General features: G+C 52.2%; 1 protein-coding gene across 1 annotated transcript in view; it reads right to left on the bottom strand.

The window, feature by feature from the left end:
* Positions 1-23,453, bottom strand: part of LOC139531501 (guanine nucleotide exchange factor VAV3-like) — a 202,796-nt gene that overhangs the window by 54,285 nt on the left and 125,058 nt on the right. The window contains exons 16-18 of the mRNA XM_071327994.1: positions 7,276-7,377; positions 6,417-6,508; positions 2,798-2,820 (exon numbers count right to left, since the gene is read on the bottom strand). Coding sequence (XP_071184095.1) covers positions 2,798-2,820; positions 6,417-6,508; positions 7,276-7,377 — 217 coding nt within the window. The remainder of the gene's footprint in view (positions 1-2,797; positions 2,821-6,416; positions 6,509-7,275; positions 7,378-23,453) is intronic.

A 23,453-nucleotide genomic window follows, 5' to 3' on the forward strand; every position in this document is an offset into this window, starting at 1 on the left:
AGGTTGGGTAATGTTATGAATATGGAGCGACAGGTTGGGTAATGTTATGAATATGTAGCGACAGGTTGGGTAATGTTATGAATATGGAGGGACAGGTTGGGTAATGTTATGAATATGGAGCGACAGGTTGGGTAATGTTATGAATATGTAGCGACAGGTTGGGTAATGTTATGAATATGGAGCGACAGGTTGGGTAATGTTATGAATATGGAGCGACAGGTTGGGTAATGTTATGAATATGGAGGGACAGGTTGGGTAATGTTATGAATATGGAGGGACAGGTTGGGTAATGTTATGAATATGGAGCGACAGGTTGGGTAATGTTATGAATATGTAGCGACAGGTTGGGTAATGTTATGAATATGGAGCGACAGGTTGGGTAATGTTATGAATATGGAGCGACAGGTTGGGTAATGTTATGAATATGGAGGGACAGGTTGGGTAATGTTATGAATATGGAGCGACAGGTTGGGTAATGTTATGAATATGGAGCGACAGGTTGGGTAATGTTATGAGTATGGAGGGACAGGTTGGGTAATGTTATGAATATGGAGGGACAGGTTGGGTAATGTTATGAATATGGAGCGACAGGTTGGGTAATGTTATGAATATGGAGCGACAGGTTGGGTAATGTTATGAAAATGTAAGACAGGTTGGGTAATGTTATGAATATGGAGCGACAGGTTGGGTAATGTTATGAATATGAAGGGACAGGTTGGGTAATGTTATGAATATGGAGGGACAGGTTGGGTAATGTTATGAATATGGAGCGACAGGTTGGGTAATGTTATGAATATGTAGCGACAGGTTGGGTAATGTTATGAATATGGAGCGACAGTTTGGGTAATGTTATGAATATGGAGCGACAGGTTGGGTAATGTTATGAATATGTAGCGACAGGTTGGGTAATGTTATGAATATGGAGCGACAGGTTGGGTAATGTTATGAATATGGAGCGACAGGTTGGGTAATGTTATGAATATGGAGCGACAGGTTGGGTAATGTTATGAATATGTAGCGACAGGTTGGGTAATGTTATGGATATGGAGTGACAGGTTGGGTAATGTTATGAATATGGAGCGACAGGTTGGGTAATGTTATGAATATGGAGCGACAGGTTGGGTAATGTTATGAATATGGAGGGACAGGTTGGGTAATGTTATGAATATGGAGCGACATGTTGGGTAATGTTATGAATATGGAGCGACAGGTTGGGTAATGTTATGAGTATGGAGGGACAGGTTGGGTAATGTTATGAATATGGAGGGACAGGTTGGGTAATGTTATGAATATGGAGCGACAGGTTGGGTAATGTTATGAATATGGAGCGACAGGTTGGGTAATGTTATGAATATGGAGCGACAGGTTGGGTAATGTTATGAAAATGTAAGACAGGTTGGGTAATGTTATGAATATGGAGCGACAGGTTGGGTAATGTTATGAATATGAAGGGACAGGTTGGGTAATGTTATGAATATGGAGGGACAGGTTGGGTAATGTTATGAATATGGAGCGACAGGTTGGGTAATGTTATGAATATGGAGCGACAGGTTGGGTATTGTTATGAATATGGAGCGACAGGTTGGGTAATGTTATGAATATGGAGGGACAGGTTGGGTAATGTTATGAATATGGAGCGACAGGTTGGGTAATGTTATGAATATGAAGGGACAGGTTGGGTAATGTTATGAATATGGAGCGACAGGTTGGGTAATGTTATGAATATGTAGGGACAGGTTGGGTAATGTTAATAATATGGAGCGACAGGTTGGGTAATGTTATGAATATGGAGGGACAGGTTGGGTAATGTTATGAATATGGAGCGACAGGTTGGGTAATGTTATGAATATGGAGCGACAGGTTGGGTAATGTTATGAATATGCCTACTCTGCTGTGCAAACAGTAAATATTTCAACCACTGCTATCTCTGCAAACAAACATGGCATGCAGTGAGCCATATGCATTTTAAATGCATAATGCATTATAACCCCAATCACCAATTACAACCTTCATCAGAATCACAATCTACCTTAACCACATTCCAAATAGCGGCCAGAGATGATTAATGTCTTATCGTGCATTTTCAAAAACTATAATCTGCTACAGTATGAAAGTGGAAAAGTAATGAAATGCAAGACATGGCACTTCAGATACAGGCTAAGACCTGACCTTCACAACTCTCCAATCATCTACACAAGACTTGCATTCACTCTCTATCTGTTCATGCTGACATCCGTCAGCTGGAGTCCCCTTGATAATATCAAACAGAGGGGAACGACTTCCAAGCGCTGAAACAGAACAGAGCAGAACTTTGGAGGAGAGAAAGGAGGACGGACCAACACACACACACACACACACACACACACACACCCACACACATCCACACACACACGAAAACACACACACACCCACACACATCCACGAAAACACACACATCCACGAAAACACACACATGCACACACACACACACACACACCCACACACATACACACACACACCCACACACATCCACACACACAGGAAAACATACACATGCACACAATCTACGCAAGCACACACACACACACAAAGAGACGCAAACACACGCATGCACACAATCTACGCAAGCACACACACACACACAAAGAGACGCAAACACACGCATAAACACACACTACGCACACACACACACACACACACACACACACACACACACACACACACACACACACACACACACACACACACACACACACACACACACACACACACACACACACACACACACACACACACACACAGACACACACTGTCTCACCTGTGTTTTCAAGGAGCCCGGATCTGAAAGGAGTTTGAAAACAGGCATGGTGAGTGGGTTACAAGGAGCACACATAACCATCACACTCTCTTGACTACTTGGTGTGTTGTGCTGAACGTACCTGACAGACAAGAGTAAACCACTTGAGGCTTACATTCTGTTCTGTTCTGAGTTAGTTCTCTGTTTGTTCATTGGCTCCCGTGGGATGGGCTACACCCCCTCAACAACCAGCCCTCCCCCTCCCTCCCTCCCACCCTCCCTACTCCCTCTCACTTGTCTGCAGGCAGGCAGGCAGCTTTGAATGGAACTTTGACCTGTTACACATAGTGCCGCTGCTCAGGGCTGATAAGGCAGAGCAGAGGGAGAGAGAGTCAACTGGGACCTGAGGTAAACAGCAGCGAGCTTCACCTGCAGACCACTCTGGAGACAGAGTACCGTAAACAGCTGTGGTATAGCATACATTATAAACTGTGTAGCTCCAGCCCTTGAATGCTGATTGGCTGACAGCCGTGGTATATCGTACCGTACACCACAGGTATGACAAAACATTTGTTTTTCCTGCTCTAATTAAGTTGGTAACCAGTTTCTAATAGCAATAAGGCACCTCAGGGGTTTGTGATATATGGCCAATATACCACGACTAAGGGCGTTGCGTCGTGCAGGAGAACAGCCCTTAGCAGTGGAATAGAGACCATATACCATATACCATACTTCCTCGGGCCTTATTGCTTAAGTATTCATTGCAGTAATGCACGTTCCTGTTTGTCCACGGATGTTGTGATTTTGTTCTGTTGTTGTGCTTATTATCTGGTATCCTAAAAATACTCAGCCAACAACTGATATGTGGTGATAAGGTTACCTTACCTAGAAATACTCAGCCAACATCTGATATGTGGTGATAAGGTTACCTTACCTAGAAATACTCAGCCAACATCTGATATGTGATGATAAGGTTACCTTACCTGGAAATACTCAGCCAACATCTGATATGTGGTGATAAGGTTACCTTACCTAGAAATACTCAGCCAACATCTGATATGTGGTGATAAGGTTACCTTACCTAGAAATACTCAGCCAACATCTGATATGTGGTGATAAGGTTACCTTACCTAGAAATACTCAGCCAACATCTGATATGTGGTGATAAGGTTACCTTACCTAGAAATACTCAGCCAACATCTGATATGTTATAAAAGCGTAACAAGCAAGATGGTAGTGACATCAGAGGGACTAAAGAGTATCTCTGAAGGGAAGTAATGAGTTTGTCTGCCCCCCCCCCCCCCTCGTGGCACTGATCTATTCAGGGAAGCTAGTGTCTAGGTGGGTCTGCTGACAATGTTACAGCACCGTTTACAGCACCGTTTACAGCACCGCTTACAGCACCGCTTACAGCACCGTTTACAGCACCGTTTACAGCACCGTTTACATCACCGCTTACAGCACCGTTTACAGCACCGCTTACAGCACCGTTTACAGCACCGTTTACAGCACCGCATACAGCACCGTTTACAGCACCGTTTACAGCACCGTTTACAGCACCGCTTACAGCACCGTTTACAGCACCGCTTACAGCACCGTTTACAGCACCGTTTACAGCACCGCTTATAGCACCGCCTACAGCACCGTTTACAGCACCGCTTACAGCACCGCCTACAGCACCGTTTACAGCACCGCTTACAGCACCGTTTACAGCACCGTTTACAGCACCGCTTACAGCATCGCCTACAGCACCGTTTACAGCACCGTTTACAGCACCGCCTACAGCACCGCTTACAGCACCGTTTACAGCACCGTTTACAGCACCGCTTACAGCACCGCCTACAGCACCGTTTACAGCACCGCTTACAGCACCGCCTACAGCACCGTTTACAGCACCGCTTACAGCACCGTTTACAGCACCGTTTACAGCACCGCTTACAGCACCGCCTACAGCACCGTTTACAGCACCGTTTACAGCACCGCTTACAGCACCGTTTACAGCACCGTTTACAGCACCGCTTACAGCACCGCCTACAGCACCGTTTACAGCACCGCTTACAGCACCGTTTACAGCACCGTTTACAGCACCGCTTACAGCACCGCCTACAGCACCGTTTACAGCACCGCTTACAGCACCGCCTACAGCACCGTTTACAGCACCGCTTACAGCACCGTTTACAGCACCGCTTACAGCACCGCTGACGTGATTGCTTGTGACTGATGCCAAGACCACTAGGAGCAGGCACCTGGCTGCAATCTGCACAAACACACACACACACACACACACACACACACACACACACACACACACACACACACACACACACACACACACAGGCCACTGACACTGCAAGTCAAGTGAAGTCTGCATGACATGTTTGTCATGTTGTCATGTTTGTCATGTTGTCATGTTGTCATGTTTGTCATGTTGTCATGTTTGTCATGTTTGTCATGTTGTCATGTTTGTCATGTTGTCATGTTGTCATGTTTGTCATGTTGTCATGTTTGTCATGTTTATCATGTTTGTCATGTTTGTCATGTTGTCATGTTTGTCATGTTGTCATGTTGTCATGTTTTTCATGTTTGTCATGTTGTCATGTTGTCATGTTTGTCATGTTTGTCATGTTGTCATGTTTGTCATGTTGTCATGTTGTCATGTTTGTCATGTTTGTCATGTTGTCATGTTGTCATGTTTGTCATGTTTGTCATGTTGTCATGTTTGTCATGTTGTCATGTTTGTCATGTTGTCATGTTTGTCATGTTTGTCATGTTGTCATGTTTGTCATGTTGTCATGTTGTCATGTTTGTCATGTTGTCATGTTTGTCATGTTGTCATGTTTGTCATGTTTGTCATGTTGTCATGTTTGTCATGTTGTCATGTTTGTCATGTTGTCATGTTTGTCATGTTGTCATGTTTGTCATGTTTGTCATGTTGTCATGTTTGTCATGTTGTCATGTTTGTCATGTTTGTCATGTTGTCATGTTTGTCATGTTTGTCATGTTGTCATGTTGTCATGTTTGTCATGTTTGTCATGTTTGTCATGTTGTCATGTTTGTCATGTTGTCATGTTTGTCATGTTGTCATGTTTGTCATGTTTGTCATGTTGTCATGTTGTCATGTTGTCTCCTCATCAATCTACTTTAATCACTCATGTTCTTACACACTGTTTACTTCAGGGCAAGCACATAGAGGTGTGTGTGTGTGTGTGTGTGTGTGTGTGTGTGTGTGTGTGTGTGTGTGTGTGTGTGTGTGTGTGTGTGTGTGTGTGTGTGTGTGTGTGTGTGTGTGTGTGTGTGTGTGTGTGTGTGTGTGTGTGTGTGGGTGTGTGTGTCAGTGTGTGTGTGGGTGTGTGTGTCAGTGTGTGTGTGGGTGTGTGTCGGTGTCGGTGTCGGTGTGTATGTCGGTGTGTATGTGTGTGTGTGTCTGTCTGTCTGTGCGTCGTAGGTTCATTATCAGCAGCTTTTCCTTATTGTAGGTTCATTATCAGCAGCTTTTCCTTATTGTAGGTTCGTTATCAGCAGCTTTTCAATGCACTTTCAGGTATACACATTAACATGAAAGACACCATACAACGTGTGTTTGCCTGCATCATGAGGTTGCATGCTTCCTTGTGTCTGTGTGTTTTGAGGTGGTTCTCACCTGTTTTTCCACAGCCACCAAACCTCCCCAGACATTCCTTATGGGCTCCAATACCACACTTGGAGCACAGGTACCCCTGGTTAAAGATGCCCCTGGAACAGAGAAGACAGGGATAACCACTGTTAGTGTGTGTGTGTGTGTGTGTGTGTGTGTGTGTGTGTGTGTGTGTGTGTGTGTGTGTGTGTGTGTGTGTGTGTGTGTGTGTGTGTGTGTGTGTGTGTGTGTGTGTGTGTGTGTGTGTGTGTGTGTGTGTGTGCGAGTGTGTGTCTGTCTGTCTCTCCTCATCTCTCCTCATCTCATTTCCTCCTCTCTTCCTCCTTTTCCTCATCTCCTTTTTCTTCTCCTCATCTCTCCTCTCCTCCTCTCTCCTCTCCTCATCTTTCCTCTCCTCTCCTCTCCTCACCTTGTGAAAACTCAGCCCGTAGTGAATTTATTTTACATAACCGCTCCAGAATCTACTGCTCATTAGAATGACGTAAAGCACAGCATCCCCGATCTGACGGGAGTCTGATTCTAACTACGCTGGTTAGCCACACACACACACACACACACACACACACACACACACACACACACACACACACACACACACACACACACACACACACACACACACACACACACACACACACACACACACACACACACACACACACACACACACCACCTGTACTACATGACATGTGAATGACAACCTGTGTCTACAAGCAATGAGCAATATCTGGATCACACCAGGGCAGATGTGACAAAGACCCAGTAGTTGAACCTGTATGACCCCTAACCTCTCGTTCTGGGTGGATGACAGTCAGGGGCATTCCTAGAACATGCAAGAGGACAACTATACTGTGCGACCCTGTACCTTAGCAGCATATGGCAGGAGCTACAGGATGTGATTCTGTCAAAGGTGTGCATCTTGAACTCGTGGAAGTTACTGGTGCCGTTCTCTGGACGGATGTTGGATCTACAGGACAAAGGGGAGAGAAAAGATGTGAAGAAACAAGACTAGAAAAGACAAAGTATGTTTTCACTGTAGCTGCAGTCATCCATACCGCTTTTCTATAGTATTCCCATTAGTCGTAAAAGAGTTAGTTCACAGAGTTCAATAGTGCCAGCTGACATCAGGAGCGTTCATCTCACTAAACAAAAACACCACCTGGTAGCAAGCCGAGACAGACTTCCTGATTCTTAGGTGAAGTATATTCCTGAGTTGGACTAAAGTGCCATTACATCATCAGTCTAAATGTCTCTTGCTCCTCACTGCGCTGAGCTGTCAGCGTGGGTGCAGCAGGTGGCTAACAGGAAACACTAGCGCGTGACAAAACAGCAGTATGGGATCAGTCCTTAGTCTCTCCAGGGAGCCAAGTGACTCAGTGTGTCAAATATACAGAAAGAGTGTCTCACTTCCCTCTCTTCCCTCTCTCTCTCTCTCACTCTCTTCCCCCCTCCAAATTCTATTTCAATTTAAGGGCATTATTGGCATGGGAAAAATATGTTAACATTGCCAAAGCAAGTGAAGTAGATAATAAACAAAATATAAATAAACAATAAAAGTTTACATTAAACATTACACTCACAAAAGTTCCAAAATAATAAAGACATTTCAAATGTCATATTATGTACAAATAGTTAAAGTATAAAAGGGAAAATAAATAAACTGGCTCTTGAGAGCCATGTCTGCCTACGGCGGCCTTTCTCAATAGCAAGGCTATGCTCACTGAGTCTGCACATAGTCAAAGCTTTCCTTAAGGTTGGGTCAGTCACAGTGGTCAGGTATTCTGCCACTGTGTACTCTCTGTTTAGGGCTAAATAGCATTCTAGTTTGCTCAGTTTTTTTTGTTAATTCTTTCCAACGTGTCAAGTAATTATCTTTTTGTTTTCTCATGATTTGGTTGGGTCTAATTGTGTTGCTGTCCTGAGGCTCTGTGGGGTCTGTTTGTGTTTCTGAACAGAGCCCCAGGACCAGCTTGCTTAGGGGACTCTTCTCCTCCAGGTTCATCTCTCTGTAGATGATTGCTTTGTTATGGAAGGTTTGGGAATCGCTTCCTTTTAGGTGGTTGTAGAATTTAACGGCTCTTTTCTTGACTTTGATAATTAGCGGGTATCGGTCTAATTCTGCTCTGCATGCATTATTTGGTGTTTTAAGTTGTACACTAAGGATATTTTTGCAGAATTCAGAACCCCAGACCTCACAACCATAAATGGGTTCTACAGTTGAAGTCGGAAGTTTACATACACTTAGGTTGTAATCATTAAACTCGTTTTTCAACCACTTCACAAATTTCTTGTTAACAAACTATAGTTTTGGCAAGTCGGTCAGGACATCTACTTTGTGCATGACACAAGTAATTTTTCCAACAATTGTTTACAGACAGATTATTTCACTTATAATTCACTGTATCACAATTCCAGTGGGTCAGAAGTTTACATACACTAAGTTGACTGTGCCTTTAAACAGCTTGGAAAATTCCAGAAAATGGTGTCATGGCTTTAGAAGCTTCTGATGGGCTAATTGACATAATTTGAGTAAATTGGAGGTGTACCTGTGGATGAATTTCAAGGCCTGCCTTCAAACTCAGTGCCTCTTTGCTAGACATGGGAACATCAACAGATATCAGCCAAGACCTCAGAAAAAAATTGTAGACCTCCACAAGTCTGGTTCATCCTTGGGAGCAATTAACAAACTCCTGAAGGTACCACGTTCATCTGTACAAACAATAGTACACAAGTATAAACACCATGGGACCACACAGCCGTCATACCACTCAGGAAGGAGACACGTTCTGTTTCCTAGAGATGAACATACTGCGAAAAGTGCAAATCAATCCCAGAAGAACAGCAAAGGACCTTGTGAAGATGCTGGAGGAAACAGGTACAAAAGTATCTATATCCACATTAAAACGAGTCCTACCTCGACATAACCTGAAAGGCAGCTCAGCAAGGAAGAAGCCACTGCTCTAAAACCGCCATAAAAAAGCCAGACTACAGTTTGAAAATGCACATGGGGACAAATATAGTACTTTTTGGAAAAATGTCCTCTGGTCTGATGAAACAAAAATAGAACTGTTTGGCCATAATGACCATCATTATGTTTGGAGGAGAAAAGGGGAGGCTTACAAGCCGAAGAAAACCACCCCAACCGTGAAGCATGGGGGTGGCAACATCATGTTGTGGGGGTGCTTTGCTGCAGGAAGGACTGGTGCACTTCACAAAATAGATGGCATCATGAGGAAAGACAATTATGTGGATAGATTGAAGCAACATCTCAAGACATCAGTCAGGAAGTTAAAGCTTGGTCACAAATGGGTCTTCCAAATGGACAATGACCCAAAGCATACTTCCAAAGTTGTGGCAAAATGGCTTAAGGACAACAAAGTCAAGGTATTTGAGTGGCCATCCCAAAGCCCCGACCTCAAATCAATAGAAAGTTTGTGGGTAGAACGGAAAACGCATGTGTGAGCAAGGAGGCCTACAAACCTGACTCAGTTACACCAGCTCTGTCAGGAGGAATGGGCCAAAATTCCCCTAACTTATTGTGGGAAGCTTGACCCAAGCTTCCGCAGCTGCCACTTATTGTGGGAACGTTTGACCCAAGTTAAACAATTTAAAGGCAATGCTACCAAATACTGATTGAGTATATGTAAACTTCTGACCCACTGGGAATGTGATGAAAAAAATGAATGCTGAAATAAATCATTCTCTCTACTATTATTCTGACATTTCACATGTTTAAAATAAAGTGGTGATCCTAACTGACCTAAGACAGGGAATTTTTACTAGGATTAAATGTCAGGAATTGAGAAAAACTGAGTTTAAATGTATTTGGCTAAGGTGTATGTAAACTTCCGACTCCAACTGTAAATACACTACCGTTTAAATGTTTTTTATGTCTCTATTTGGTTTGGTCAGGGTGTGATTTGGCTGGGCATTCTATGTTCTTTATTTCTAGGTTTTGTGTTTCTATATTTTGGCCGGGTATGGTTCTCAATCAGGGACAGCTGTCTATTGTTGTGTCTGATTGGGAATCATACTTAGGCAGCCTGTTTTGCCACTTTAGGTTGTAGGATGTTGTGTTTTTGTTAGCTCTGCGTAGCCTTCAAGACGTGACGTTCGTTGGTCTTTTGTTGTTTTGTTTGGTGTTCGGATTTAATAAAGAAGCATGAACACGTACCACGCTGCATCTTGGTCCACTTCTTCCGACGAGCGTTACAGGGTCACTTAGAAATGTCCTTGTTTTTGAAAGAAAAGCACATTTTTTTTGTCCATTAAAATAACATCAAATTGATCAGAAATACAGTGTAGTCATTGTTAATGTTCTAAATATTTGTAGCTGGAAAGATTTTTAATGGAATATCTACATAGGCAAATTAGCTTATTCAGCTGTGCTAACATAATTGCAAAAGGGTTTTCTAATGATCAATTAGCCTTTTAAAATTATAAACTTGGATTAGCTAACACAACGTGCCATTGGAACACAGGAGTGATGGTTGCTGATAATGGACCTCTGTACGACTATGTAGATATTCCATTAAAAATCAGCCGTTTCCATCTTCAATAGTCATTTACAACATTAACAATGTCTATACTGTATTTCTGATCAATTTGATGTTATTTTAATGGACAAAAAATGTGCTTTTCTTTCAAAAACAAGGACATTTCTAAGTGACCCCAAACCTTTGAACTGTGTCCAAATGGAATTTGTATTTGTGGTCCTGGCGACTGAGCCTTGTTTGGAACACCATTATATTTGTCTTACTGAGATTTACTGTCAGGGCCCAGGTCTGTCAGGGCCCAGGTCTGACAGAATCTGTACAGAATATCCAGATGCTGCTGTAGGCCCTCCTTGGTTGGGGACAGAAGCACCAGATCATCGGCAAACAGTAGACAGACTTCAGATTCTTGTAGGGTGACTCTCAGTCTCTCTCTCAGTCTCTCTCTCAGTCTCTCTCTCAGTCTCTCTCTCAGTCTCTCTCTCAGTCTCTCTCTCAGTCTCTCTCTCAGTCTCTCTCTCATAATATCACTGGGTGCAGAACTGCCCCCCACCCACCCCAAAAAATTAAATCTGCCTTTTTTGCTTTAGCAGCTGCCCCCCCCCCCCCTGCTGTGTGTTGTTATAGCAGCTGCCCCCCATCCCCTGCTGTGTGTTGCTATAGCAGCTGCCCCCCCATCCCCTGCTGTGTGTTGCTATAGCAGCTGCCCCCCATCCCCTGCTGTGTGTTGTTATAGCAGCTGCCCCCCCATCCCCTGCTGTGTGTTGTTATAGCAGCTGCCCCCCATCCCCTGCTGTGTGTTGTTATAGCAGCTGCCCCCCCATCCCCTGCTGTGTGTTGTTATAGCAGCTGCCCCCCATCCCCTGCTGTGTGTTGTTATAGCAGCTGCCCCCCCCCCCCATCCCCTGCTGTGTGTTGTTATAGCAGCTGCCCCCCCATCCCCTGCTGTGTGTTGTTATAGCAGCTGCCCCCCCATCCCCTGCTGTGTGTTGTTATAGCAGCTGCCCCCCATCCCCTGCTGTGTGTTGTTATAGCAGCTGCCCCCCCATCCCCTAATGTGTGTTGTTATAGCAGCTGCCCCCCCATCCCCTGCTGTGTGTTGTTATAGCAGCTGCCCCCCCCATCCCCTGCTGTGTCTTGTTATAGCAGCTGCCCCCCCCATCCCCTGCTGTGTGTTGTTATAGCAGCTGCCCCCCCATCCCCTGCTGTGTGTTGTTATAGCAGCTGCCCCCCCATCCCCTAATGTGTGTTGTTATAGCAGCTGCCCCCCCATCCCCTGCTGTGTGTTGTTATAGCAGCTGCCCCCCACCCCTGCTGTGTGTTGTTATAGCAGCTGCCCCCCATCCCCTGCTGTGTGTTGTTATAGCAGCTGCCCCCCCATCCCCTGCTGTGTGTTGTTATAGCAGCTGCCCCCCCCATCCCCTGCTGTGTGTTGCTATAGCAGCTGCCCCCCATCCCCTGCTGTGTGTTGTTATAGCAGCTGCCCCCCCCCATCCCCTGCTGTGTGTTGTTATAGCAGCTGCCCCCCCATCCCCTGCTGTGTGTTGTTATAGCAGCTGCCCCCCCATCCCCTGCTGTGTGTTGTTATAGCAGCTGCCCCCCATCCCCTGCTGTGTGTTGTTATAGCAGCTGCCCCCCCATCCCCTAATGTGTGTTGTTATAGCAGCTGCCCCCTATCCCCTGCTGTGTCTTGTTATAGCAGCTGCCCCCCCCATCCCCTGCTGTGTGTTGTTATAGCAGCTGCCCCCCCATCCCCTGCTGTGTGTTGTTATAGCAGCTGCCCCCCCATCCCCTAATGTGTGTTGTTATAGCAGCTGCCCCCCCATCCCCTGCTGTGTGTTGTTATAGCAGCTGCCCCCCCCCATCCCCTGCTGTGTCTTGTTATAGCAGCTGCCCCCCCCATCCCCTGCTGTGTGTTGTTATAGCAGCTGCCCCCCTTCCCCTGCTGTGTGTTGTTATAGCAGCTGCCCCCCTTCCCCTGCTGTGTGTTGTTATAGCAGCTGCCCCCCCATCCCCTGCTGTGTGTTGTTATAGCAGCTGCCCCCCCACCCCCTGCTGTGTGTTGTTATAGCAGCTGCCCCCCATCCCCTGCTGTGTGTTGCTATAGCAGCTGCCCCCCCCATCCCCTGCTGTGTGTTGTTATAGCAGCTGCCCCACCATCCCCTGCTGTGTCTTGTTATAGCAGCTGCCCCCCCATCCCCTGCTGTGTCTTGTTATAGCAGCTGCCCCCCCATCCCCTGCTGTGTGTTGCTATAGCAGCTGCCCCCCCATCCCCTGCTGTGTGTTGTTATAGCAGCTGCCCCCCATCCCCTGCTGTGTCTTGTTATAGCAGCTGCCCCCCCATCCCCTGCTGTGTGTTGCTATAGCAGCTGCCCCCCCATCCCCTGCTGTGTGTTGTTATAGCAGCTGCCCCCCCATCCCCTGCTGTGTGTTGCTATAGCAGCTGCCCCCCCATCCCCTGCTGTGTGTTGTTATAGCAGCTGCCCCCCATCCCCTGCTGTGTGTTGTTATAGCAGCTGCCCCCCCATCCCCTGCTGTGTGTTGTTATAGCAGCTGCCCCCCCATCCCCTGCTGTGTGTTGCTATAGCAGCTGCCCCCCCATCCCCTGCTGTGTGTTGTTATAGCAGCTGCCCCCCATCCCCTGCTGTGTGTTGTTATAGCAGCTGCCCCCCACCCCTGCTGTGTGTTGCTATAGCAGCTGCCCCCCCATCCCCTGCTGTGTGTTGTTATAGCAGCTGCCCCCCATCCCCTGCTGTGTGTTGTTATAGCAGCTGCCACCCCCCCCCCCATCCCCTGCTGTGTGTTGTTATAGCAGCTGCCCCCCCACCCCTGCTGTGTGTTGTTATAGCAGCTGCCACCCCCCCCCCCACCCCCTGCTGTGTGTTGCTATAGCAGCTGCCCCCCATCCCCTGCTGTGTGTTGTTATAGCAGCTGCCCCCCCATCCCCTGCTGTGTGTTGCTATAGCAGCTGCCCCCCCCATCCCCTGCTGTGTGTTGTTATAGCAGCTGCCCCCCATCCCCTGCTGTGTGTTGTTATAGCAGCTGCCCCCCCATCCCCTGCTGTGTGTTGCTATAGCAGCTGCCCCCCCCATCCCCTGCTGTGTGTTGTTATAGCAGATGCCACCCCCATCCCCTGCTGTGTGTTGTTATAGCAGCTGCCCCCCATCCCCTGCTGTGTGTTGTTATAGCAGCTGCCCCCCCATCCCCTGCTGTGTGTTGCTATAGCAGCTGCCCCCCCCATCCCCTGCTGTGTGTTGTTATAGCAGCTGCCCCCCATCCCCTGCTGTGTGTTGTTATAGCAGCTGCCCCCCCATCCCCTGCTGTGTGTTGCTATAGCAGCTGCCCCCCCATCCCCTGCTGTGTGTTGTTATAGCAGCTGCCCCCCATCCCCTGCTGTGTGTTGTTATAGCAGCTGCCCCCCCCATCCCCTGCTGTGTGTTGTTATAGCAGCTGCCCCCCCCATCCCCTGCTGTGTGTTGTTATAGCAGCTGCCACCCACCCCCTGCTGTGTGTTGCTATAGCAGCTGCCCCCCCCCCCCCCACCCCCTGGTGTGTTGTTATAGCAGCTGCCACCCCCCACCCCCTGCTGTGTGTTGCTATAGCAGATGCCACCCCCATCCCCTGCTGTGTGTTGCTATAGCAGCTGCCCCCCCCCCCCCACCCCCTGCTGTGTGTTGTTATAGCAGCTGCCCCCCACCCCCTGCTGTGTGTTGTTATAGCAGCTGCCCCCCCATCCCCTGCTGTGTGTTGTTATAGCAGCTGCCCCCTATCCCCTGCTGTGTGTTGCTATAGCAGCTGCCCCCCCCCCCACCCCCTGCTGTGTGTTGTTATAGCAGCTGCCCCCTATCCCCTGCTGTGTGTTGCTATAGCAGCTGCCCCCCCCCCCCCACCCCCTGCTGTGTGTTGTTATAGCAGCTGCCCCCCCATCCCCTGCTGTGTGTTGTTATAGCAGCTGCCCCCCCATCCCCTGCTGTGTGTTGCTATAGCAGCTGCCCCCCATCCCCTGCTGTGTGTTGTTATAGCAGCTGCCCCCCCACTCCCTGCTGTGTGTTGCTATAGCAGCTGCCCCCTATCCCCTGCTGTGTGTTGCTATAGCAGCTGCCCCCCCACCCCCTGCTGTGTGTTGTTATAGCAGCTGCCCCCCCCCCCCCCATCCCCTGCTGTGTGTTGTTATAGCAGCTGCCCCCCATCCCCTGCTGTGTGTTGTTATAGCAGCTGCCCCCCCACCCCCTGCTGTGTGTTGTTATAGCAGCTGCCCCCCATCCCCTGCTGTGTGTTGTTATAGCAGCTGCCCCCCCATCCCCTGCTGTGTGTTGTTATAGCAGATGCCCCCCCACCCCCTGCTGTGTGTTGCTATAGCAGCTGCCCCCCCACCCCTTGCTGTGTGTTGTTATAGCAGCTGCCCCCCCACCCCCTGCTGTGTGTTGTTATAGCAGCTGCCCCCCATCCCCTGCTGTGTGTTGTTATAGCAGCTGCCCCCCCATCCCCTGCTGTGTGTTGCTATAGCAGCTGCCCCCCATCCCCTGCTGTGTCTTGTTATAGCAGCTGCCCCCCCATCCCCTGCTGTGTGTTGTTATAGCAGCTGCCCCCCCCCATCCCCTGCTGTGTGTTGTTATAGCAGCTGCCCCCCACCCCTGCTGTGTGTTGCTATAGCAGCTGCCCCCCCCATCCCCTGCTGTGTGTTGTTATAGCAGCTGCCCCCCATCCCCTGCTGTGTGTTGTTATAGCAGCTGCCCCCCACCCCCTGCTGTGTGTTGTTATAGCAGCTGCCCCCCCCATCCCCTGTTGTTTTTTGTCATAGCAGCTGCCCCCCACCCCTGCTGTGTGTTGCTATAGCAGCTGCCCCCCCCATCCCCTGCTGTGTGTTGTTATAGCAGCTGCCCCCCCACCCCCTGCTGTGTGTTGCTATAGCAGCTGCCCCCCCCCATCCCCTGCTGTGTGTTGTTATAGCAGCTGCCCCCCATCCCCTGCTGTGTGTTGTTATAGCAGCTGCCCCCCACCCCCTGCTGTATGTTGTTATAGCAGCTGCCCCCCCACCCCCTGCTGTGTGTTGTTATAGCAGCTGCCCCCCCCCCCCATCCCCTGCTGTGTGTTGCTATAGCAGCTGCCCCCCCCCATCCCCTGCTGTGTGTTGCTATAGCAGCTGCCCCCCCCCACCCCCTGCTGTGTGTTGTTATAGCAGCTGCCCCCCACCCCTGCTGTGTGTTGCTATAGCAGCTGCCCCCCACCCCTGCTGTGTGTTGTTATAGCAGCTGCCCCCCCATCCCCTGCTGTGTGATGTTATAGCAGCTGCCCCCCATCCCCTGCTGTGTGTTGTTATAGCAGCTGCCCCCCCATCCCCTGCTGTGTGTTGTTATAGCAGCTGCCCCCCACCCCTGCTGTGTGTTGCTATAGCAGCTGCCCACCCCATCCCCTGCTGTGTGTTGTTATAGCAGCTGCCCCCCACCCCTGCTGTGTGTTGTTATAGCAGCTGCTCCCCCATCCCCTGCTGTGTGTTGTTATAGCAGCTGCCCCCCCACCCCCTGCTGTGTGTTGCTATAGCAGCTGCCCCCCACCCCTGCTGTGTGTTGTTATAGCAGCTGCCCCCCCCCATCCCCTGCTGTGTGTTGTTATAGCAGCTGCCCCCCCACCCCCTGCTGTGTGTTGCTATAGCAGCTGCCCCCCCCCATCCCCTGTTGTGTGTTGTTATAGCAGCTGCCCCCCATCCCCTGCTGTGTGTTGTTATAGCAGCTGCCCCCCACCCCCTGCTGTGTGTTGCTATAGCAGCTGCCCCCCCATCCCCTGCTGTGTGTTGCCATAGCAGCTGCCCCCTATCCCCTGCTGTGTGTTGTTATAGCAGCTGCCCCCCACCCCCTGCTGTGTGTTGTTATAGCAGCTGCCCCCCACCCCTGCTGTGTGTTGTTATAGCAGCTGCCCCCCCCATCCCCTGCTGTGTGTTGTTATAGCAGCTGCCCCCCCACCCCCTGCTGTGTGTTGTTATAGCAGCTGCCCCCCACCCCCTGCTGTGTGTTGCTATAGCAGCTGCCCCCCCCCATCCCCTGCTGTGTGTTGTTATAGCAGCTGCCCCCTATCCCCTGCTGTGTGTTGTTATAGCAGCTGCCCCCCCATCCCCTGCTGTGTGTTGCTATAGCAGCTGCCCCCTATCCCCTGCTGTGTGTTGCTATAGCAGCTGCCCCCCCCACCCCCTGCTGTGTGTTGTTATAGCAGCTGCCCCCCATCCCCTGCTGTGTGTTGCTATAGCAGCTGCCCCCCCCCATCCCCTGCTGTGTGTTGCTATAGCAGCTGCCCCCTATCCCCTGCTGTGTGTTGTTATAGCAGCTGCCCCCTATCCCCTGCTGTGTGTTGCTATAGCAGCTGCCCCCCCCACCCCCTGCTGTGTGTTGCTATAGCAGCTGCCCCCCCACCCCCTGCTGTGTGTTGTTATAGCAGCTGCCCCCCATCCCCTGCTGTGTGTTGTTATAGCAGCTGCCCCCCACCCCTGCTGTGTGTTGTTATAGCAGCTGCCCCCTATCCCCTGCTGTGTGTTGTTATAGCAGCTGCCCCCCCCCCCCATCCCCTGCTGTGTGTTGCTATAGCAGCTGCCCCCCATCCCCTGCTGTGTGTTGCTATAGCAGCTGCCCCCCCCCATCCCCTGCTGTGTGTTGTTATAGCAGCTGCCCCCCATCCCCTGCTGTGTGTTGTTATAGCAGCTGCCCCCCCACTCCCTGCTGTGTGTTGTTATAGCAGCTGCCCCCCCATCCCCTGCTGTGTGTTGTTATAGCAGCTGCCCCCCCACTCCCTGCTGTGTGTTGTTATAGCAGCTGCCCCCCCCCATCCCCTGCTGTGTGTTGTTATAGCAGCTGCCCCCTATCCCCTGCTGTGTGTTGTTATAGCAGCTGCCCCCCCACCCCCTGCTGTGTGTTGTTATAGCAGCTGCCCCCCCCCATCCCCTGCTGTGTGTTGTTATAGCAGCTGCCCCCCAACCCCCTGCTGTGTGTTGTTATAGCAGCTGCCCCCCATCCCCTGCTGTGTGTTGTTATAGCAGCTGCCCCCCACCCCTGCTGTGTGTTGCTATAGCAGCTGCCCCCCCCATCCCCTGCTGTGTGTTGTTATAGCAGCTGCCCCCCATCCCCTGCTGTGTGTTGTTATAGCAGCTGCCCCCCACCCCCTGCTGTGTGTTGTTATAGCAGCTGCCCCCCCCCATCCCCTGTTGTGTGTTGTTATAGCAGCTGCCCCCCCACCCCCTGCTGTGTGTTGTTATAGCAGCTGCCCCCCATCCCCTGCTGTGTGTTGTTATAGCAGCTGCCCCCCCCCCCATCCCCTGCTGTGTGTTGTTATAGCAGCTGCCCCCCACCCCCTGCTGTGTGTTGTTATAGCAGCTGCCCCCCCATCCCCTGCTGTGTGTTGTTATAGCAGCTGCCCCCCACCCCTGCTGTGTGTTGCTATAGCAGCTGCCCCCCCCATCCCCTGCTGTGTGTTGTTATAGCAGCTGCCCCCCATCCCCTGCTGTGTGTTGTTATAGCAGCTGCCCCCCACCCCCTGCTGTGTGTTGTTATAGCAGCTGCCCCCCCCCCCATCCCCTGCTGTGTGTTGTTATAGCAGCTGCCCCCCATCCCCTGCTGTGTGTTGTTATAGCAGCTGCCCCCCACCCCCTGCTGTGTGTTGTTATAGCAGCTGCCCCCCCCCCATCCCCTGCTGTGTGTTGTTATAGCAGCTGCCCCCCCCACCCCCTGCTGTGTGTTGTTATAGCAGCTGCCCCCCCAACCCCTGCTGTGTGTTGTTATAGCAGCTGCCCCCCCACCCCCTGCTGTGTGTTGTTATAGCAGCTGCCCCCCCACCCCCTGCTGTGTGTTGTTATAGCAGCTGCCCCCCCCATCCCCTGCTGTGTGTTGTTATAGCAGCTGCCCCCCCCATCCCCTGCTGTGTGTTGTTATAGCAGCTGCCCCCCCCCATCCCCTGCTGTGTGTTGTTATAGCAGCTGCCCCCCCATCCCCTGCTGTGTGTTGTTATAGCAGCTGCCCCCCCACCCCCTGCTGTGTGTTGTTATAGCAGCTGCCCCCCCCCCCCATCCCCTGCTGTGTGTTGCTATAGCAGCTGCCCCCCACCCCCTGCTGTGTGTTGTTATAGCAGCTGCCCCCCCATCCCCTGCTGTGTGTTGTTATAGCAGCTGCCCCCCACCCCTGCTGTGTGTTGCTATAGCAGCTGCCCCCCCCCCCCATCCCCTGCTGTGTGTTGCTATAGCAGCTGCCCCCCCCATCCCCTGCTGTGTGTTGTTATAGCAGCTGCCCCCCACCCCCTGCTGTGTGTTGCTATAGCAGCTGCCCCCCCCATCCCCTGCTGTGTGTTGTTATAGCAGCTGCCCCCCCCCCATCCCCTGCTGTGTGTTGTTATAGCAGCTGCCCCCCCCCCCCCCATCCCCTGCTGTGTCTTGTTATAGCAGCTGCCCCCCCACCCCCTGCTGTGTGTTGTTATAGCAGCTGCCCCCCACCCCTGCTGTGTGTTGCTATAGCAGCTGCCCCCCCATCCCCTGCTGTGTGTTGTTATAGTAGCTGCCCCCCATCCCCTGCTGTGTGTTGTTATAGCAGCTGCCCCCCCCATCCCCTGCTGTGTGTTGTTATAGCAGCTGCCCCCCATCTCCTGCTGTGTGTTGCTATAGCAGCTGCCCCCCCCCCCATCCCCTGCTGTGTGTTGCTATAGCAGCTGCCCCCCCATCCCCTGCTGTGTGTTGTTATAGCAGCTGCCCCCCCATCCCCTGCTGTGTGTTGCTATAGCAGCTGCCCCCCATCCCCTGCTGTGTGTTGCTATAGCAGCTGCCCCCCCCCCATCCCCTGCTGTGTGTTGCTATAGCAGCTGCCCCCCCCCATCCCCTGCTGTGTGTTGTTATAGCAGCTGCCCCCCACCCCCTACTGTGTGTTGCTATAGCAGCTGCCCCCCCCATCCCCTGCTGTGTGTTGTTATAGCAGCTGCCCCCCCCCCCATCCCCTGCTGTGTCTTGTTATAGCAGCTGCCCCCCCACCCCCTGCTGTGTGTTGTTATAGCAGCTGCCCCCCACCCCTGCTGTGTGTTGCTATAGCAGCTGCCCCCCCCCATCCCCTGCTGTGTGTTGTTATAGCAGCTGGCCCCCATCCCCTGCTGTGTGTTGCTATAGCAGCTGCCCCCCCATCCCCTGCTGTGTGTTGTTATAGCAGCTGCCCCCCATCCCCTGCTGTGTGTTGCTATAGCAGCTGCCCCCCACCCCCTGCTGTGTGTTGTTATAGCAGCTGCCCCCCCCCACCCCCTGCTGTGTGTTGTTATAGCAGCTGCCCCCCACCCCTGCTGTGTGTTGCTATAGCAGCTGCCCCCCCCCCATCCCCTGCTGTGTGTTGTTATAGCAGCTGCCCCCCATCCCCTGCTGTGTGTTGTTATAGCAGCTGCCCCCCCATCCCCTGCTGTGTGTTGTTATAGCAGCTGCCCCCCCCCCTTGCTGTGTGTTGTTATAGCAGCTGCCCCCCCCCCCCTTGCTGTGTGTTGCTATAGCAGCTGCCCCCCCCCATCCCCTGCTGTGTGTTGTTATAGCAGCTGCCCCCCATCCCCTGCTGTGTGTTGCTATAGCAGCTGCCCCCCCATCCCCTGCTGTGTGTTGTTATAGCAGCTGCCCCCCCATCCCCTGCTGTGTGTTGCTATAGCAGCTGCCCCCCCATCCCCTGCTGTGTGTTGCTATAGCAGCTGCCCCCCCATCCCCTGCTGTGTGTTGCTATAGCAGCTGCCCCCCCATCCCCTGCTGTGTGTTGCTATAGCAGCTGCCCCCATCCCCTGCTGTGTGTTGCTATAGCAGCTGCCCCCCCACCCCCTGCTGTGTGTTGCTATAGCAGCTGCCCCACCATCCCCTGCTGTGTGTTGCTATAGCAGCTGCCCCCCCCCCCCCACCCCCTGCTGTGTGTTGTTATAGCAGCTGCCCCCCCCATCCCCTGCTGTGTGTTGTTATAGCAGCTGCCCCCCCCATCCCCTGCTGTGTGTTGCTATAGCAGCTGCCCCCCCACCCCCTGCTGTGTGTTGTTATAGCAGCTGCCCCCCCACCCCCCTGCTGTGTGTTGCTATAGCAGCTGCCCCCCCATCCCCTGCTGTGTGTTGCTATAGCAGCTGCCCCCCACCCCCTGCTGTGTGTTGCTATAGCAGCTGCCCCCCCATCCCCTGCTGTGTGTTGTTATAGCAGCTGCCCCACCATCCCCTGCTGTGTGTTGCCATAGCAGCCGCCCCCTATCCCCTGCTGTGTGTTGTTATAGCAGCTGCCCCCCCCCCCATCCCCTGCTGTGTGTTGTTATAGCAGCTGCCCCCCCCATCCCCTGCTGTGTGTTGCTATAGCAGCTGCCCCCTATCCCCTGCTGTGTGTTGTTATAGCAGCTGCCCCCCCATCCCCTGCTGTGTGTTGTTATAGCAGCTGCCCCCCCCATCCCCTGCTGTGTGTTGCTATAGCAGCTGCCCCCTATCCCCTGCTGTGTGTTGTTATAGCAGCTGCCCCCCCCCCCCCATCCCCTGCTGTGTGTTGTTATAGCAGCTGCCCCCCCCCCCCCCATCCCCTGCTGTGTGTTGTTATAGCAGCTGCCCCCCCATCCCCTGCTGTGTGTTGCTATAGCAGCTGCCCCCCCCCCCACCATCCCCTGCTGTGTGTTGCTATAGCAGCTGCCCCCCCATCCCCTGCTGTGTGTTGTTATAGCAGCTGCCCCCCCATCCCCTGCTGTGTGTTGCTATAGCAGCTGCCCCCCATCCCCTGCTGTGTGTTGCTATAGCAGCTGCCCCCCCCCCATCCCCTGCTGTGTGTTGTTATAGCAGCTGCCCCCCCATCCCCTGCTGTGTGTTGCTATAGCAGCTGCCCCCTATCCCCTGCTGTGTGTTGTTATAGCAGCTGCCCCCCCCCATCCCCTGCTGTGTGTTGTTATAGCAGCTGCCCCCCCATCCCCTGCTGTGTGTTGCTATAGCAGCTGCCCCCCATCCCCTGCTGTGTGTTGTTATAGCAGCTGCCCCCCCATCCCCTGCTGTGTGTTGCTATAGCAGCTGCCCCCCATCCCCTGCTGTGTGTTGTTATAGCAGCTGCCCCCCCCCATCCCCTGCTGTGTGTTGTTATAGCAGCTGCCCCCCCATCCCCTGCTGTGTGTTGTTATAGCAGCTGCCCCCCCCCCATCCCCTGCTGTGTGTTGTTATAGCAGCTGCCCCCCCACCCCCCTGCTGTGTGTTGCTATAGCAGCTGCCCCCCCATCCCCTGCTGTGTGTTGCTATAGCAGCTGCCCCCTATCCCCTGCTGTGTGTTGCTATAGCAGCTGCCCCCTATCCCCTGCTGTGTGTTGCTATAGCAGCTGCCCCCTATCCCCTGCTGTGTGTTGTTATAGCAGCTGCCCCCCCATCCCCTGCTGTGTGTTGCTATAGCAGCTGCCCCCCATCCCCTGCTGTGTGTTGCTATAGCAGCTGCCCCCCCCATCCCCTGCTGTGTGTTGTTATAGCAGCTGCCCCCCCATCCCCTGCTGTGTGTTGCTATAGCAGCTGCCCCCTATCCCCTGCTGTGTGTTGTTATAGCAGCTGCCCCCCCCCATCCCCTGCTGTGTGTTGTTATAGCAGCTGCCCCCCCATCCCCTGCTGTGTGTTGTTATAGCAGCTGCCCCCCCATCCCCTGCTGTGTGTTGCTATAGCAGCTGCCCCCCCATCCCCTGCTGTGTGTTGCTATAGCAGCTGCCCCCTATCCCCTGCTGTGTGTTGTTATAGCAGCTGCCCCCCCATCCCCTGCTGTGTGTTGCTATAGCAGCTGCCCCCTATCCCCTGCTGTGTGTTGTTATAGCAGCTGCCCCCCCCCCATCCCCTGCTGTGTGTTGCTATAGCAGCTGCCCCCCCATCCCCTGCTGTGTGTTGCTATAGCAGCTGCCCCCCCCCCCCCTGCTGTGTGTTGTTATAGCAGCTGCCCCCCATCCCCTGCTGTGTGTTGCTATAGCAGCTGCCCCCTATCCCCTGCTGTGTGTTGTTATAGCAGCTGCCCCCCCCCCATCCCCTGCTGTGTGTTGCTATAGCAGCTGCCCCCCCATCCCCTGCTGTGTGTTGCTATAGCAGCTGCCCCCCCCATGCCCTGCTGTGTGTTGTTATAGCAGCTGCCCCCCAACCCCCTGCTGTGTGTTGTTATAGCAGCTGCCCCCCATCCCCTGCTGTGTGTTGCTATAGCAGCTGCCCCCTATCCCCTGCTGTGTGTTGTTATAGCAGCTGCCCCCCCCCCCATCCCCTGCTGTGTGTTGTTATAGCAGCTGCCCCCCCATCCCCTGCTGTGTGTTGCTATAGCAGCTGCCCCCCCCCCCCCCATCCCCTGCTGTGTGTTGTTATAGCAGCTGCCCCCCCATCCCCTGCTGTGTGTTGTTATAGCAGCTGCACCCCCCCCCCCCACCCCCTGCTGTAAACTGATAGTAAATGCAGTTATCAGTGCCAACAAAGCATCTAATAGAAACAGGTCCTTTGATCTCCTCCTCCTCCTCGTCCTCCTCGTCTCTAAAATAAGTACAGTGTGACAAGTCCCCCTGTCCCCCCACTAGCATTACCAGGTGTGTTTATGTTTGGCTGA

This window comes from Salvelinus alpinus, chromosome 10 (genome assembly GCF_045679555.1).
Source record: "Salvelinus alpinus chromosome 10, SLU_Salpinus.1, whole genome shotgun sequence".
Taxonomy (NCBI): Eukaryota; Metazoa; Chordata; class Actinopteri; order Salmoniformes; family Salmonidae; genus Salvelinus; species Salvelinus alpinus.